The sequence below is a fragment of the Haemaphysalis longicornis genome, unplaced genomic scaffold (assembly GCF_048455015.1).
Source record: "Haemaphysalis longicornis isolate Haplotype H1 unplaced genomic scaffold, Haemaphysalis longicornis Haplotype H1 scaffold_7, whole genome shotgun sequence".
NCBI lineage: Eukaryota > Metazoa > Arthropoda > Arachnida > Ixodida > Ixodidae > Haemaphysalis > Haemaphysalis longicornis.
This window is the reverse complement of record NW_027526422.1, coordinates 168,276,008-168,294,156: the sequence shown is the minus strand read 5'-3', so window position 1 is coordinate 168,294,156 and position 18,149 is coordinate 168,276,008. Positions and strand designations below refer to the sequence as shown.

The following is an 18,149-nucleotide window of genomic DNA, read 5'->3' as shown; positions in this document are numbered from 1 at the left end:
AGAAAACTTAAGGGTGCGCAAATTATGCGAGGGCGCAAATTATGCAAGTAAATACGGTATCCGGCTCGCAGCCATTCTCACTACCAACTAGATAGAGTATCCTCTGTGGTGAATTGCCTCTTAGGACTCTGTTCACGAGATTTTAAGCCCCACCTCGGCATGAAGATCATGTTATGATTCCCTTTCATTTTGAGGTAGGTCAGGGTCCATTGTGGAGGCCCGGAGTGAGAGGGAATGGGCAGTGGCGTGAGACTGCCGGAAAAAGTGATGAAAAGGGAGGTCGCGGTACAAATTTTTTATTACATAAAGCAAAGGCACCATCCTGCCTTAGCATATACCAAAATGCAGCTAATTATATGTTCTTTGACATACAAAACCAAGTTTTACTTCAACACTGACGATAGAACCATGAAAAAATCTGAAAGTAAGAACTTCGTAAAAAAACTACAGAAAAAAGATAGAAAAAAGCGTAAATATAAAAATATTAAAAAATAATAAAATTATTTCAGGATATACAAAATCTAACACAATGCTTTGTTTCTTCATCGCAAAATTTTGATGCGGCTAGGTGTAACTGGTTTTTTGTTTTGTGTGTGATCTCTTTGGCACTAAGGCCATGGCTACGTCGTCGCCCAGGTACACGCCGGGCTCTCGTCTCAGCGAAAACTTCATCCGTTTCTGCACTGGTGTCAGGAGATCACCACCATAGGTAGTTAACACCCTAGCGAACAAATATAAACCAGCCAGAACATAGTTCGAGCGCACATATTTACTCCAGAGCCAATTGAAACCGAAACCAACACCCACCTTTGAGTGCGATTTGATGTTCCAGGCTGATCGACACCCGAATCCTCACTCGAGCTGAAATCCGATCTCTAAAGCCACATTCCGACTCTTCACTGCCTCTCCGTTAAAATCCACAGTAGAAGGCGAAGATATGCGAGACAAGACGAGGCGGATTTCTTATCGCGCGAGTATGATGCCATGTTTGTTTACATTTGAAACCACTGCCCGTCAGAATAAAATATCTGATACGTTGCCGCCTGGCGATAAAAAAAGAAACTTCACAAAAGAGAAAACTCCACTTTTCAAACTATCTCCTAGATGTCGCTAGGTGTTCCATCGAGCGAAAATTTGTATTCTGCAGGCTCACGAAACCATCGATCATATGTGATCGATGGCCTATGGAGCGGTCCCGAAAGAGTTAAGGGTTTAATAAATGATGATAACTATTCCCTCCCTGGGAATCAAGCAGCTCACGCCACTGCCCGTTCCCTCTCACTCCGGGCCTCCACAACGGACCCTGACCCACCTCCAAACGAAAGCTTCCCGGTACCCAAACAGTATGCAAACATGCAGCTACACTACCGCCTAGCACGCCGCTTCTCCGCACCCCCCCAATGCTGAACTAATCAGGGAAGAAGAAGTAACGGGGCGACACCTACAAACCAATACTTTCCCTCATAGTATCTGCTTTGTAAATTCTATCCCACCTGATACCTGCAAGACTGCCGCTTCTGTCCAACCCCCTGCACCTTATACCACATGGTCTAAAAATGCAGCAGTGCACCAGCCATCCCCGAATCCTCACTCCCTACCCCAGAACAGTGGGAAAACTACCGTATTTACACGATCGTAAGTCGACTTGAATGTAGGTCGACCCCCCAAAATTGCATCCCTCAAAAAAAAATGCGAACACTGCCTAGAAAATCGTATCACAAAGAGAAGCTCTTCCGTCCCACACGGCGGCTCATCCATCAATGATCGATGCTCCCACAAGAGCCATGCATTCGCGGTATGCACGGTAGATGTTAAAAAAGAAAAGCTTTTGTATAAGCACCCGGAATAACCATGCGCTGTGGATTGAGCGGGAAAAACACATTCGCTGCGAGATGACAACCATCGAAGCAACCGGCAGCGGCCACGGCCGCGCGATACCAAAACAAACAACATGGCGGCTGATGGAAGCGGCCGCGCGCGATCTACTTTTGAGCGACTAACCTCCCACCATCGCGTTCGGAAGTGTACTGAACAATGTGCTATAATTGTGGCTACGTTAGCGCCGCACATTGAATCAAGGGATTCGGTAATACTTCAGAGACGAATAAAACGCTTTTTGATGAGTTTTGGCACGCGATTCATGCGCGTCGGTGTTGCACGGATGATTTTTTCACGCCCGCGTTGACGATTCCGCGCGCGCGGCAGCTCCTGCTTCTACCTATTTATGACTAGTGACACTAAATAAGCCTTTATTTAGTGACGCTAGGTATGACACATGACAAGCGCGGCAGTGGGAGAAGGACTTGCGAACTTTGAAAGCGCTCGGGGGACAGCCGGCTGGCGCCGCCAGAGATGTTTAGGCTTAGCACGGTGGCGGATATTTGATTGGCGCTTTCCCTAGCGGCGCGGGTGATGCTTTGTAGTGTCGTTTTCGACCACATTATCAGCTCCTTTCCCGTACAAACGTCTTCGTTAGTGCCTTCAGTGATATCTTAAAAAAGCACTGACACCAATTTTCGGCGTTAATATTATCGCACAGTTCGCTTCCTTCACTCAACAGAATACCCTGGGTGAAATATGAGCGGCCTGCGACGAGAAGAACATAGTTTAATTGGATCTAATTTATCGCGCCGACGGAGCAGCACGCGGAGCGGCACTCAGCAAATGGACATCAGCGTGACATCATCCAGGGATAGCCAAAAGAAGTAACGCGGCAGCGCTCGTCAAAAGCTCGTGACGTCACTTCATGCACGCGGCCCCACGAGCGGCGAGCGGGCGCAACACCCTGTCAAGCGGGCGCCGGTGACGTCCGCACAAAGCGGTGAGGTCAGGCAGGGAGTCTGTCATATGCCGTTCGGGATGAAAGCGCGGGAATTTCAAACAAGCGATTTTCAGGCCGTTCAATGTAATTAACTATCGTGCGCTGAAGTATTTGAAGTGCTGTTTCAGGTCCACCAGGCCATTAAGCATCGATAAAAGCAATAAAAGTGTAACATAAAATTTTCGTGTCAGTGCTCCTTTAAGGAGCGGTTAGAAGCGGTTGCTGGAGCTACGCGCACCTCTTCGCGGCTGGTGACGCCGCCATGTTGCCACCCCCGATCTCGTAGCGCGCAGCATGCGGGTATACAGGTGGTATGCGGCAGCGGCAACGCAGCTGTGTCGTGCGCGGCGCGTTTTCACGAGCACAAAACGCACTTTAGACCATAACTATGGGAACGAGGGTGCAAAGCTGTCCCCACCTCGTAGCACCCCCAATTTCTCTTATCTCTTTCCTTTACTAACGGTAGGCGGTTCGATTTCAATTCCAAGTCGACCCCCCAACATTGGATTGTCAAATTCGAAAAAAAGGGTCGACCTACAATCGTATAAATATGGTAGCTGCTGACCAGCCCGCGCCTTGAAGACCAGAAGAGCCTGGTCGCCAGGGCACGTCTGGCAGCTGGAGCGCAAGGATTCTTGGACTAAGGAGTCCCAGGGGACCAGCGAGCAGCGCGCTCAAAATTGACGTTCATTCCTCCTCCTGTATGCGCCTTCATTTTATTATTCATATTTGGAAATGTTTTTTGATTAGAATAAACATTACTCCTTGCCATTCAAACTGCATTACTTCATCTTTCCATTTTTTTTTTTTAAATGCTTACTAGAGTTTGGCAGCATGGAATTGCCTCCGGCGACACCCAAAATAGAGTTAGCTGAAGTGCCCTGAGAAAACTTGTGACACTCAAGGAATTTGAATTTGTCAACTTGGTAGACACACTGGTGTGGGGACACAACAGAGCGTTGGGTGGAGGAAAAGCTTGTGGTAAGAGTGGGAGTTAAGCTATCTTCTAAATGATCAGTGGAAGCTCATTTCTATGTTCATTCACCCTGTGATCACCTTAGTTATTATGTGCCCAGTAGTGACCAGAGCGCCCCCCTAAAACGTTTCGTGTCTCCTATGGTCCCTGCCCCCCAAACATGTGATGCAGGTTCGGTGTGTCTGCACAAGCCTGGTGGTGTGTTGCGCATCGGGTGCGAATCTGCTGTCACTGTCCAATGTAGAAGAGCTGCTGCTCTGGTTTGAGAAGAGGCGACAGGAGCAGCCTCAGGTGAGACCACTTTAAGGCAGGCAAGTGGGGATGTAGAGGAGTAGGGGACTGTTTACAACATTCGTCGATGGAGCGGAGAAAATTGGCCACTATAAACGGTGCAGCCACATGTACATTTACATCACTTTCACACACACCACATTAAGGGGGGACACTGTTCTTAAAACAGCTTTCGTTAATTGTTGAGTAAACTCTGTGAAATTTGAGTTTTGCAGCTTTTTTTCCACTTATTTCAAATATGCCATTGTTTTTCCAGTTGGTCAATTCGTTCACAAGATAATTAAAGATAATTAGTCATTTTTGGAAGAACAATAGACAAAACAGTATTAGTCAGAAGTCATCTTTACATTTTCTAACACTATGAATCGCGGTGAGTGCAATAAGAGAATCGTTTTTTTTTTTGATGCACCGCTTGAGACTAATTTTACAGCTCATTAAACCTTGGTGGAACCAGTGGCGAGGAACCTTTTTGGCTGCCCATTTCAAACACGAAATTTTAATGAGCTGTAGAATTAGTTCCAAGCGTTGCATCAGAAGCCTCCGTCCTGCCTTCCCCTTCAGTGACGCTCTCCCTCTCTCTCCTTCCTGTGCCTTTCATGGTGGTGGGTGCGTGCAGTGCCAGGGCACGGCCATGTCGGTGGGCCTCCTGGTGCGCACCCTGGTGGAGAGGGCCCACCCCAAGGGCCCCCTGCTCTGGGCCTCCCTGGCCTCCCACTGGACGGCCACCGTCCTCTCCCAGGTGGGTGCAACCACTGGTGCAGCTCTAGTGTCGCCCGTTCTGTGCTGCTGACCTGTCTGCGGTGCACTTTGGGTTGTTACAGCGAAAGCCTTATACGTACCACCATCGGTCGAACTTGAAGGTCTTTGGCATCCACACCTGCCGTGTAGTAAACGAAAACACATGCTATGGAACACCACTCGATTCAAGAATATGTGGAGCGTCTGCATGCCTCCAACAAGTTAAAGCGCAATATCGGGGATGGCGTAGCTGATTCAGCTATAATTAGGCCAAATAATCACATAGCTGATTAGCATGGCTAACTGAGCTGACTAAAGTGGGATGTGAAGGATAAAAGCAAATTGGTGTGGATGTTGGTATAGGGGTTCCCCTTAAAATAGTCAGGTCAAAAAAGAGACGTAGAGTTAAACCTGGATGTAACAAAGTTGAGAAAAGTTTCTAATTTTTCCTTAAGTCCAGCTTTCGTTACATGCCGTTTTCGCCTAAATACTGCACAGATCACGCAAGAATGAAAACAAATGCAACGGGTATAAATTTAAGTGGTCCCACCTCTCAAATGCTTTCTTTAACAGAAAAAAAAAAATAATTTTCGGTTGCTGGCATTTCTGTACAAGTGAAGAGACACTAAATCTGCAGAGGCTTCGTCGTCATTCTGCGGACTGACATAACAACGCGAGATGTCAACCGCATTGATCACCACCTTGGCAGCAGGCACGGCAAATGGCGCATCTGACTCTGTCGAACTGTAATTGTCAGTGCGGTCTTGGACACTTTTTATGAGCCCCACAACCAACATTTTTTCTGTAGCCAAGGCATTTTCATCAGCCTACAAAAAGTCTCCAAGCTTGACGTCGTCAGGCACACCGCCATTTGTGCGTAGTTCGTCCCACACTTCAATCGCATCCACTAGCCTCAAAGGCTCCTCTTTGCACACTTCGCATCAACGATCGCCTGCACTGTGACTCACTGCCTGGTTGCCAGGAGGCAGCAAGCATCTCGATATCATAGAGAGGAAGAATTTTCTACAGCACACCGACCAAGCTTCAAGTGTGCGCCAAATTAGCCGCGGGGAAGGCAAGTATTCCCAGACTGGGAGTGTCACCTGGAACACCGACCGCTCCTTCTGACGTGCTCATTCGCACCGCAAAACTGTTACAGACCTTCACATTTGGAGTGAACGCTGGGAAGACAGGTGAAGAAAACTAGGCATTTGAGGCAGGAATTCCCAACTTTCCCAGCTGCTGCAGTGTTGATGGTAGGAGGTCGTGCTGATGGCATCACCAGAATGCCTGCAGTTTCAAAAATACCATTATTATGGGGCACTCGCTATCAGAGGCGTGTCCAGGTCAGGGGAAAGGCGGAAAGGGGGGGTGCATTTGAGGCTTCAGCCTTTTGCTTCCCCCCCCCCACCCCCCTGCCCATCACCTCCTGAAATGTGGACTTTGGTTTTTGTACAGTTAAACCTCGTTATAACGAGATGGGCTATAACGAAATAATGGATATAACGAGCAAATCGTAATTCCCCTCGAAAGTCCCCATAGTAGCCAATGTATTTAAAACCTCGTTTTAACGAGGTAAAATTTGCCCGTTACGGGATACAACGAATAAATTTTGTCGAGAAATCAAATTTTGAGTTAATTTTACAACAGTGTGCAACGCGGATTTGAGACAGTGCGCGACGCGGCAACTGTATTAGCAGTTCAAAACTCCCGCCACGCGCGCGAAGCTGGATGGCGCGCCGTGCGGACGCTGCGCCCGCGAAGCCATTCCCACCCTCCTCTCGCTGCGCACGGCATGCAGACAATGGGGCCCTTCGATTTACAGTCTCTGACTCACCGCGGGCTCCCCGAGAAGCAGTCCGACGTTCGATTTTCCCATGTATCCCTAAGGCTTCGGGGAATTCTCGGACTACCGCGGACTATCCGCGGTGAGTCCGAGAAGAGCCCCAATGCACACGGCGCGCGCGGTTGCATCGCCTTCCTCTCCCCCCTCCTCCCCTGTTCGTATCGCGGACGTCGCTGCGTAGTTGCGGTAGTTGTGTGTGCGCGGGTTTTGGCAGTCTTTATCGTCGTACTGCCCGCATGATTCCAACAACGCGAGTGCGACAGGCGGGAAGCGAAAGCGAAAGACTATCACGCTTGAACAGAAGACGGCTATGATAAAAGCCGTCGCATCGGGCGCGAAGGAAGGTAAGGTGCACTCCGTGGTAAGGTGGCAATAGACTTTGACGCGTGGACGAGTACGCTGTCCACCATCGGGAGCAACCGAGAGTCCATTGTCAGCGCTGTTGCACGTGGCGTGAAAGGAAGCGCTAAGGACGGCGTCGGAGGCACTAGATGCGGTGGACGTGCTGCGCCGCTACTTCGGCGCGCACGAGGGCGGCGAAGATGGCGTGAACATAGCGGCCGCAGCTGAGCGAGCCATCGCTCGCATCAGGAAGGTGCATCAACAACCAATTACGGACTCCGTAGCCAAGTCTGTTTGAAATACGAGTTTTGAACTGCAATAAAGTAGGTTCTGGACTTTTCCTATTTACCTCCGGAATGTGTTTATTTCACTGACTACCGCCGTGCGGCAAGATGCTATTTCGCCCGCTTTTTGTTTTAGGATGGTTTTAGGTAACTACAATGCATAATATTTGCAGTAAATGTCGGCTATGGCTATAACGAAATATTGGCTATAACGAGCAAATCGCGGCGCCCCTTCAATTTCGTTATAACGAGGTGTAACTGTATTTCGATTACAATGGCAGGGTGGCGGAATAAAAACTGGCCAAAAACTCACTCTTGAATTGCAGTTTTCTTCATGAGCTTCAGCCGGAAACACGCTGCCACCCTGACAATGTTGTAGGGGCATAAGTAGCAGCAGCCAGTGATTCAGGAAGCGGCCACCTTTGAAAGTGACCTTCTCCTAGTGCGCCCTCTCAGTTATTTGAAAAGCGTACCTCAACTGCCCGGGCCACACTGCTGGTTTGGCAGCCCTAGAGTGGTCCCTAGCACATGCGTGTGTGTGTGCGTGTGTGTGCATACGTTGTTACATAAGGTTTAGCTATACATATTTCAGTAAAATCTTGATCATACAAATCTCGCGGGACCGCGAAAAATATTCGTACCATCCGAAATTTGTATGAACCAACACAGACCAAAAAATTGAGTTGGTCACCAAAAAAGTTTTCGTTTAGTTCCTTTCATACTTTCGCGTGAAGAAATCCGTGACACTGTTCTGCTTTTTTCAAACCTCCATGTCACCGAGCAGTCCTTCTGGACTGCTCACTACATGCTGCAAGAGTCAAGACGTGAACCGCATGGCACATTTTTGCACGCGATTCGTGTGCGTCAGTGTCACGTGTGCAATTTTTTTTAACCGCGACGCACGCAGCACTGGGAGGTGCCTGAACACTTGCGCCAATGGGGAGGTGTGCCTCATGGTGTCAGTTTTCAATTGCTCGAGACAGCCGGTTGGCTCCGCTGGAGATGTTTTAGGCTTAGCACCCCTGCGGATATTTCGTGGGTGCTTTCACTAGCGGTGCGAATAATGGTCTATGTACCGTTTTCGCCCACATTATATAAGCTCCTTTACCGCACAAGCAACTTTGTGTGTGCCTTGAGCGGCATTTTAAAGAGCGGGTAGAAGCGGTCGCTCGAGTGCCCCACAACGCTTCGCGTCCGAAGCTGCCGCCATGTTGCTGCCGCCTGCTGCGCTGCGCGCAGTGTACGGGTGGTTTTGCCATGCCGTGAGCGTGCCTGTGGTGTGCGCGGTGCGTTTTCGTGAGCACAAAACAACAGCCCAGCCGTTCCCGGAGAAAGAGCGACAAAGACGGGGAAAAGAGGCCGTACGTCGCCGTCGCTTGCTTGCTCGGCAGTCGGGCACCTCGCCGGCTCGTTCGTGTCACCCGCTGGGTTGCGCAAATCCATTTGTAACAGCCGAAATTTTTGAAATGAAATGCAAACAATGAAATTTCGCCGGGACTTATCAGAAATTCGTATCATCCCGAAATTCATATCACCCAGAATCGTACCATCGAGCTTCTACTGTATGTCCAAGTACCCGAAAAGTGCTGCTGCCCCCTTTCTCCTGAACAAAGTTCGTGGCTATGCAACTGGCCCATATCAGTGCTAACACCATCACATCATGCTGTGCAGTAGGTCTATACCAAGCTGGCTGCCGTTGTAGTGACAGTTTTTAATTTGCTTTGCTTTTTTTTGCCACCTTACTGCTCTCCCTTCCTCTCCCATGTCCAGAGTCAGCCGACGCTGAGCCGCCTTGCCGCCCTGCGGGGCCTCTGCATGATGGTCCTGGGAGCACAGGTGCTGCTGGGCAGCGCCAACAGCTCGGTGAGTGGGCCACTTCACAGCTTCAAGTGCATGTGATTGTAAAGGGAACCTACTTTATTTCACTTTGTACAGTGCAGTCTCCATTCGGGAAAGGCGTAGGATATGACACCATCATATTCACATCGAAGCGTGCATGTGAAAGAGTGTTAGTTTTTTTTTTTTTTTTTGCTGTTTTTTAGAGCTCAGGAAAATACACAGAATGGTCTGCTCCACCAAGAGGAAGACACATAGGACTCGCCAGACAGCTCTTCTACTACATAGTTTAATGTTTGAAAGGCTGAACTGCTTGAAAAAAAATTTTTACACCTAAGTCTGTCCTTCAGTATGCATGACAGAGAGAAGCAGAAAAGAAACTAAGCCCCGAAAGGCTAATTTAAAGGGCGGCTGACCAGCAGTGGTAGTTGGTCTGTGGCTGCTGCAGCTTGGTGGATGATGGTTGCCTGGACTTACAAGCTCCAAAGGCCCTTGCCCAGTGCTCGCCGTCAGTGATCGAATGTGTATTGGGAAAAAGAATTACTGAGGCTGCCAGTACACCTGTCATCACAAATAGACATTCCACGTGAAGTAAGCTCTTCTGATTGCAGCAGTGGCTGCTCTTTCTCTTTCTTTTAAGTGCGAATGCACTTTATAAGCGACCCCAAACCATCCACCGCCGGCGGCGGCGGCGGCGGCGGCGGCGGCGTCCGCAGTGCTCCTCTATATTTAAAAAAGAAACAGCATCCGGCGCCACGTTTCGATCCGAGGACTTTGCGGCCGCAGCGCGACGCTCTACCGACCAAGCCACGGATGCGACGGTGATATCAGTGTTAGTGACGCGCCTTATATCTTTAACGCATTCAAACTACGTCGTCAGCGGCGTGCGTTGGCGACTCAGCGGCGTTATAGCGGCTTGATAACTGCGTGGTGTACACGTGATACTACAAACCCGATGGAAGAGATGGAAGAGAAGGCGGCGAGGCGGTGGGCTGCGGGGGCCAAGCGCAAGCGCCGCAAGCGGGCCGACAACCGTGCATTCGCACTTTCACATTCTCCCCCTCGGGGAAATGCGGGGGAATTTTTTCATTCCGGAATTGTCGTCAGTGTGGAATCACCAGCCAGCAAGCCTTAGTTAATATCGCCACCTTGAAGAATTGAAAAAGGAATGCTGGCTTAGGCACCGGGCTGTAGTTACACAGCTGATTAGTCCTTGCTTTATTACGTTGTTCTTGGCATTAGTAGAAATTTTTAACATCTTTTTATTTGATCAGGTGCTCCTGCATCCAATATTATTTTGCCTCATTGCTCAATTCTTGTATATTTGAAAATAATTGGCACTCAACATTTCATATATCTCGAGTTTTCGGAACTTCTGGCTGGCAAAAGTGTCTTTGTTGCTATACCTGGGGACAACTTTACGAGTCGCTGTAGTGCGAACACCGAAGCTGACACACATTGGAAGTGACCTCCTCGTCACAAGCTGCCCCGTCTGCTGTCTATAACACGTGCAGGAGGAGAGCGGGGCAGGTGGGGAGCAGACGGGCGAGACGGAGCGCCGTCAGCTGCAGGAGCAGCTGCTGCGGCTGGTGTCTCGCAGCTCCCCCCAGGAGGCCCCCCTGGCCAGCTGCGCGGCCTGGGCCCTGGGCCAGCTCACGGGGGGCAGCAACGCACAGGCCGCCCGCAGCGGGGCCACCTCAGGTCAGTTCGCCCCTCGGAACGGCTTCCACGCTGCCCAGTCCCATGATCCTTCACTCTCAATCAACACTGTGCAGTGCTCATTCGTTGGCCTTTGCGAAAATGGTGCTGCAGTGTCAGATGCAAGAGGTAATGTACGGGCAGGAATATGGTCATGTACCCAAGAATGGCGCGAGGTTCTTTTAATAATAAAGCAAGTTTTTTATGGCAAACTTCTGCTCTGCAGTAAACAGGAATAAAAGCACAAGCGTCGAAGAAGCGGGCAACAAAGTGACGCACACAATTGAGCGTCAGCAAATCAAACGGCACAAACTTGGGTCTATGTGCATTTATCGTACAAGTCGGAATACAGGTCGTGCCAGGATATACGTCAGCCCCCTACCTTGTGGACTGGAAGTGGGGGAAAAAATAGGTACGCAACGTTGTTTTATTGATGCTACAACCACTTGTTTTGTCTAAGGTTACACATTAAAGCTGTCTGAAATCTTGTCGGACAACTGCTTCTGTCTGGCTGTCTCCAGCAGACCAAGTCATCCTCAGTGCAGTCCATGAAATTGCTAACGGAACATTTCTTAAACACCCACAAGACTGTACTATTAGGAAGGAGCGGCAGACATGGGACCTTTATGTGCAGTCTGCCGCAAGAGGCGGTCTGCTCAGCCAGCAGACGTCTTGGGGATGTCGTTGGTAATCCATTCGTAGAGACACCGCACAATTCTCACGGACAAAAGTCGCCACCTTGTCCTTCTGTTTCAGGTGCACAGCATGGCACCCACAAAACCAGGTCTTTCGGCCATTGCATACTGAGAGCTGCCCCTTCAGCTTACTACACTAAGAACAGTGTGCACCCTTTTTGGTGACACCGAACTGATGCTAGTCGGGCATGTTGCCCTTGGCTTGGCCATATCACATGACGTTTCTTGTGAATGCTTCGGTGAACTGGCGCCAAAGGCCTGAACTTATCTTGAGCAAGAAGCTAGCATCCACATGCTCACCGGCCATGAGAGAAATGAAAAAAAGACGGCAGTGCGTCCGACTGATGTCAGTGGCAATGGTGCCTTTGGGGTTTGGATAAGCCCAATGGGCTGCCTGGTTGCCAGATGACAACTAACAGTATGCCAATGAGCAGTATACACGTCGAGGGGCGACTTCTCAGCAAATTTTTTGGTAAAAATTGTCGACCTGTTTTCCAACTTTTACGGTATGTTGACATGCCATTCTTTCCAGAAACATCCTATCAATTCGAGAATTCAGTCAATCTAACAAGAACAGTCAGGGGGACGGACTAACAGGGTGCATGTGGAATATTAAACAAGGTTGCTAAGCCGGGTGTAACAACAAAAGGAATGAACGGGTGCCTCCCCTTGAAATACAGAATTGGATAGCTAGGTGCAGCCACGCGCTGGCAACAAAGTTGGAACAAATGACCCCAGAGCAAAGTTTGCAGCTATATAATATGCCTACTTCCATGTTTAGAGAAAAAAAATCTCAATCCTGACAGTTCGGGTGTTGAGAATGCCCTGTGCAGGTACAGTGGAATTGCGATAATACCACTATCAAAAAAGCATGCAAAAATACCGTATGACCGGGGTGTCATGTGATTGGGGTGTGCGTAAGTGACGGCCTGGTAGATGGTCTCACACAACAGGTTGGCTAAGAACTTACTTAAACTACTACCTATATTTAGCGCGTTCTCACTTAAATTGCGAACGTTTAGCTAAAAAATTCCAAGTTTTTAAAAAAATGAAACGCCTATTTTGTGCCCCCCTCTCCCCCACAGTGTGTGCGCAAGCCTGCCAGCCATGCGCCGGGCGCCATGCGAACCCCATGCCGTTTGGCGCTAGCCCTGCACCTTGCACATGCGAGATGAGTTGGAAGGCCGACACGGCCAAGCAAATTCAGAGGGGAAAAGACGAGAGTGCGAAACTGCCAAGGCCGAGTGAAACGAACGATAGTATGAGTTTGCAATGGAAAAAAGGCAGGAGAGAAAGGAATGCAGTGACAACTTGGCTTCGAAAGACACTGATAAGCAGAGAGCAGAGGTATAGGGAGAGAGAGCGTCGTGAAAGGAAGAAACTTGAATCGAGCGGGCGAGGAAAGCGGGTGTTCAGTCATTGCCGTAGGGTTCTCTTGTATGTGTTTTCACATTCCTCGGCTCGATGGGAGCTTTAACGATGTGGTCCGCCGCCCACATGGTCTTTGACTTCTCGTAATTGGCGCTTTGGCATTCTGCTACCGCGGGGGGCCGTCGAAGGTTAAAGGCCAACTGCACTCAAATTTCCGACAATGTGAAAATAATTTCACCTAATAGTACACATAAAAAGAGTGTGAAATGCAAAATACTACGTTTCAAACATGAACGTGAGCGGCGCAGCTCGCGACATTGGCGTTTTCAGAACCGAAGCTGAATAGAAAAGGCTGCCATTACCGGCGGCCGGATGTGACATACGTGATGGAACGGAGGTGGCCGCGCTATAACCGGTGGCCGCTAAGACCTGCCTCCAGATGCGTGTGGTAGCGTCGTGTTTCGCCCTGTTACTTCCACAGAAGAACTCCCACTAACGTTTGCCCAAGATAATGTGGCTAGGTGCCATTCCGACATCGCATTGCTTTCGATTGGAATGAAGTAGACCGTACGACAGTTTTCTTTCCGTCAGAATAACTGCCGGAGTAGCAATCCTTGGCATTGCAAGTAAAAAAACGGGCCCTGATTTACAAAGCTAGTCGCTCATACGATATCGAAAAGCAGCTCTGGTTAGCCGGCGCCTCGGCTGTCATATATCACTCTCTTCGAAGGGAATAAACTGCAGGCGGACGGAGATCAATCACTATTTTTCTATACATACGTGCAAACAGCTTCGCGAATATCAACCCAGTATTTTTCGCTTTGCTGCATATCGAGAATCGAATTATACAAGGAGTCTAAAACTATAGGCCAGCTACCACAGCTAAATGATGCCATAAAACACGAAAAAAGTCACCTGTCTACCACTGTTTTCTACTCGTACCAGAGACATGTGCTGTTGAAAATATTTTGCTTTCAAGCAAACTAAATCTAGCGCTCTACAAAAGTAAATACCCCATTTGCGAATCGAAAAAACCAAGTTTATTGTTTATGAGAGGAGCAGTTTTATTAGCTTTCGCACTTCGCGAAGACGACAGCCGATATTTGTGCGGATGTACTTGTTACCACGAGCAAGGCCGATTTTGGTTCACTTAGCGAGTGAGGGAAAAGTTGCACAAATGTTTATATCCCCGTGTGCAACCACTACAGTTAGGTCGTCACACTTTTAAAAAGGTCTACGGGATGGAGGTGGCGTTGGGCCAGCCCAAATATGGCACATACCGTATTTACTCGCATAATCCTCGCACTTTTTTTTTCGGAAAAGTCAATGCGAAGTTAGCGGTGCGAGAATTACGCGGGGAAAAAAAAATACGGTGCACAGTGTTGCCAATTTGCCTTCTGCCAATTCCGCTAAATGCAGCGGTCGTTTTTTGTATATGTAAGCTCAGTGTTGCCAACAGCAATTTCTTTTTATTTTATAATTTACAACGTAAACAGTATCCCGTCGATCAGCGATCCTTTGCTTTCTGGCGCGCGCCCTACCTCGTCGTCGTCATGTGCGTGTCCTACTTGTGAAGCTCGACAGTAACGCACGTTGAAGTCGGTGACGCCGAAGTGCCTGCCTGCGGCGCGGTTGCCGTGTTCGATCGCGTACTCTATCGCTTTCAATTTGAAAGCGGCAGTGTAGCTGGCGTTCTTCCCCATGGCAAAGCGGCACCAAGCACAAAACAAAGAGATCAAAAAGTTCTCAAAATGGCAGCGAGCTATCCACCACTGACGCGAGTGACTCACTGACTGCTGCTGCTCAACGACGGCGACACGACGACACGACAGCGGGCTGCGGGAACGTAGTCTAGTTGGGCGCACGCGAAACCGGCTCAAGTACAGTGTGAGTAGCGTGTTGGGGCGCCTGTTAAGGAGTAGCCATGCAGGTTGTTAGGGCGCCTGGATGGCCTTGGATACACTGCGCTCACCGCCGAACGGAGAGGCGGCGGGAGAGGGCGCGCGTTGGAGAGCGCGTGCACCATGCGGGCTTCGCGAGCAGGCAACTTTCGCCGCTGCAAAGTTGGGGGTGCGAGGATTATGCGAGGAACCAAAAAATCCAAGTTTTGGTGGCTCACATTAGGGGTGCGAGGATTACGCAAGTGCAAGGATTACGCGAGTAAATACGGTATTGGACGCAGAAGTGCAAGTGGTCAAGAATTTACAAAAGATTCTTTCTTCTGTGATAGATGCAATAGGAATGACAAATGTAAGGCAAGTGTGTGTGTCGTGCTATTTTTCTATTTTGTGAAAATATTATTCCCAAGCAAAAAGAGTTTTGCGCAAGCATTCCAGAACGTTCGCAAGCGTGTGAACAGTTTCTAGGCTTCTAATCTCTTTTATTGCACTGAAAAAAAAGGCGGATATTGCTACCTATTCGGTTTGTTTGAAACGTGATGGCGACGGCGGTACAGTGTGGTAATGTAGCAGAGAGACCCCGGGAGAACGTGTCCCTGCGCCCAACAGAGCGCCCTGCAAGTCGCCGGAGAAGCGCGAGCTCCACGGGACAGGTTCCCCAACCTCCGTCACAGGCCGCTCGGAACTTGTTTCGGCGGCTCTCCGCCAGGTGCAAACGTCGTCTGCACGGAGCTACTTTGAACAACGGTACCTAGTGTGCTGTGTGCTTACGTAGCTTAGGATTTTGCCATGGTGATTTTAAGAGCATAGACTACTTATTTGGATCAAATTTGGACAAAGAAAAATTTGAGTGCAGTTGGCCTTTAACTCCTGCCCGCCAGTACCCACCTGATTGCTTGCGTCTGTTCAGCGAGTGATCTGGTCTACCTGCAGGCCTTCGCCCATCAAACAGTGTAGTGGTTAAGAATACAGAAAGGTCGAGATGAGGCGGCGAAGCGGTGTAAAGGATGGGAAACGCGCCGGTTTATCCCAACCAGGGTCTGTCATATGAAGCGGACCGCGTGGGCCCGACCATTGTATAATCGGGGCTTTTTCCAGTGTATGGATACCATTTTAATGCATTGTCCCTGTGGGGAGTTCGCCAAGAGTGCGGTAATCCGTCGTAAGAAACAGGTCATCGTAAGACCGGGGGACAACATGTCATCGGGCTTCAACTGTGTAACAGATAGTGGCGGGGCATAAAAGGCGTAGAGCAAGAGCTAACAACACAGTGAACCAAGCACCAGCCCTTTTGTCGCAAGCAGCAAGCTTTATTTCAAACGAACGAAAGAGGCTTCAATTGATGAAATAAAAAAAAACGAGCACTGCATAATTTTCAGTGATTTGTCAGTTTTTCCGACAGCAGCCGGAGCAACGACTTTGTGCATTGCCAACTAGCACACCAAGGTCATAAATGAGTTTGCCTGCATTTGCTTCCCAGTGTCTGGTTGGGGGCCTGTCGTAGGCACTCTCAGGCAGGCAATCTCAGTTGGATTCTGCCTTTTATGCTGTAACAGTTTTCTGCTGCAGAACCACTGAGTAAATTGCCCCCAAGTGATGCGGTGTTTTTGAACTCGTGCAGCACCGTCCACTTATGGCTACCTGGGCGAAGCCAGCATTCTGAAGCCCCTGGTGAACTTCATGGCTTCATCCATCAAGACAGGTGGGCACTGCATTTTGTGCACCTTGTAGCAACCTGAAACAGGAGTAAACAAAATAAGGGTATTGTTTTTTTAAATACCCCGACTTGAGTACCTTTATTATTGCAGCCAAATGGATAGTTGGGTAAGTTAATGAGGGTTCATGTTGAAGTGGAACATGAACTGTTGCTCGTGAAGTGCAACAGAAGAATGCACAAGACGGGCGCTGCCTTGTTCACAAGCAGCGCCCGTCTTGTGCATTCTTCTATGCCTTTCATCCTTTTTTTTGCACTGTTGCACTTCAACATGAATACCTTTATTATTGTTTTAATTAAAGCTTCATATGGCTTTGCGAAAGGGAAATCCGGTGGTCCCGTGTGCGAAGGAAACTCCTCCAGTGCAACTAGATGCGCACACTCGAAAAAAACCAGGTTGGGGAGGTGTTTGAAGTTAGGAGAGCAAGAGTGCCTGAGTTTATAGACAACGTAGCTGCACAATTCCAACACGCCCCCGATTATAACGCGCGGATAAGTTTCCATTGGAAAATTCGAAATACATTACTTCACACTCATTTTGCCCCGCAGATTTTACGTTTGGATTTCGGGAGGAGTTTGTATCCATGGCGATGTTGCTGGCTGAACAAAGCCGATTTTGGCGTTGAGCCCGATTGTAACGCACACACACAAATCTTAAAGGGGCACTTGTTTTTTTTGTTGCGATAAGTAGCTAGTGACCTACTTATAACCTGTAGAAACCTCATTTGCTTCAGCGTGCGACGGTTGTTTAATTAGAGGCATTTTCAATGCGGCCAGTCGCAGTTTCGGTTTCAGCGAGTGCCGCGAAACGATGGATTTTGTGTGAACAAAGCTGACCTCGTGACCGTCGGAGGGATATCACAGAGCAGAGCCGCCGTAGCACTGTCGAATCCGCATCAACGGTAGTTTCTGCGAATGCCCTCACGTATTGATCTAGTGAGGCGCTTAATTCAAAAGCAACCGTGGATGTGACGCAGGCGCTGCGAGTGCAAATGCTACCGCGGCTAAAGAACGACGCGCGACGCTCGAGACGGTGGGTGGCAAGACACGCGCTGGGAGCAGCCGGCCGGTCTGCCTACAGGTCCGCCTACAGATGTGTTCGGCTTAGCACTGCAGCGGATATTCGAGTGCCGCTCTCGTAAGCGGTGCAGATGACAATTTTTAATGCAACCCGCCATGGCATCATTAACTCCTTTCTCATGTAAGCCACCATGGTCGGGACTTGGGGACAATTTCGTGCAGCGGTAACAAGCTATTACTCGAGCTACCTGCGCCAGCCTGGGCCACTTCGCGGCCGTGGCCACCGCCTGCACAGCGACCGTGCGGCTAGCTCAGTGGGCTTTTCGTGCCTCCGGCGCGTTTTCGCATCCAATGGTAATAAACAGTAATAGAAACAGAGTGCCTGGAATCGCTGTAGAACTTTGGTCGCGGCCAGCTGCCCGATTAGCTGGCGAAATCACGGCGCCTCCGCTGCCAACGATCGGGTCGTTCGTTCTCGAGAGCAGAAGCTCCGCCCTCCGGGTCTCCGATTGGAGCGGCGAGCCGGGCGAGCCGGCGAAAAACGCCGGCAGTGTGGAAGCGGCAAACACAAACTCATGACGTGTTTGGATGTTGTTTATTTACACAATACCCTCGGGAT

General features: G+C 49.4%; 1 protein-coding gene across 2 annotated transcripts in view; it reads left to right on the top strand.

The window, feature by feature from the left end:
• Positions 1-18,149, top strand: part of LOC144147216 (focadhesin) — a 263,925-nt gene that overhangs the window by 215,061 nt on the left and 30,715 nt on the right. For both annotated transcript variants that reach the window (XM_077679299.1, XM_077679298.1), the window contains exons 25-29: positions 3,969-4,088; positions 4,705-4,827; positions 9,069-9,161; positions 10,649-10,835; positions 16,418-16,498. In XM_077679299.1, the coding sequence (XP_077535425.1) occupies positions 3,969-4,088; positions 4,705-4,827; positions 9,069-9,161; positions 10,649-10,835; positions 16,418-16,498 (604 nt within the window). The remainder of the gene's footprint in view (positions 1-3,968; positions 4,089-4,704; positions 4,828-9,068; positions 9,162-10,648; positions 10,836-16,417; positions 16,499-18,149) is intronic.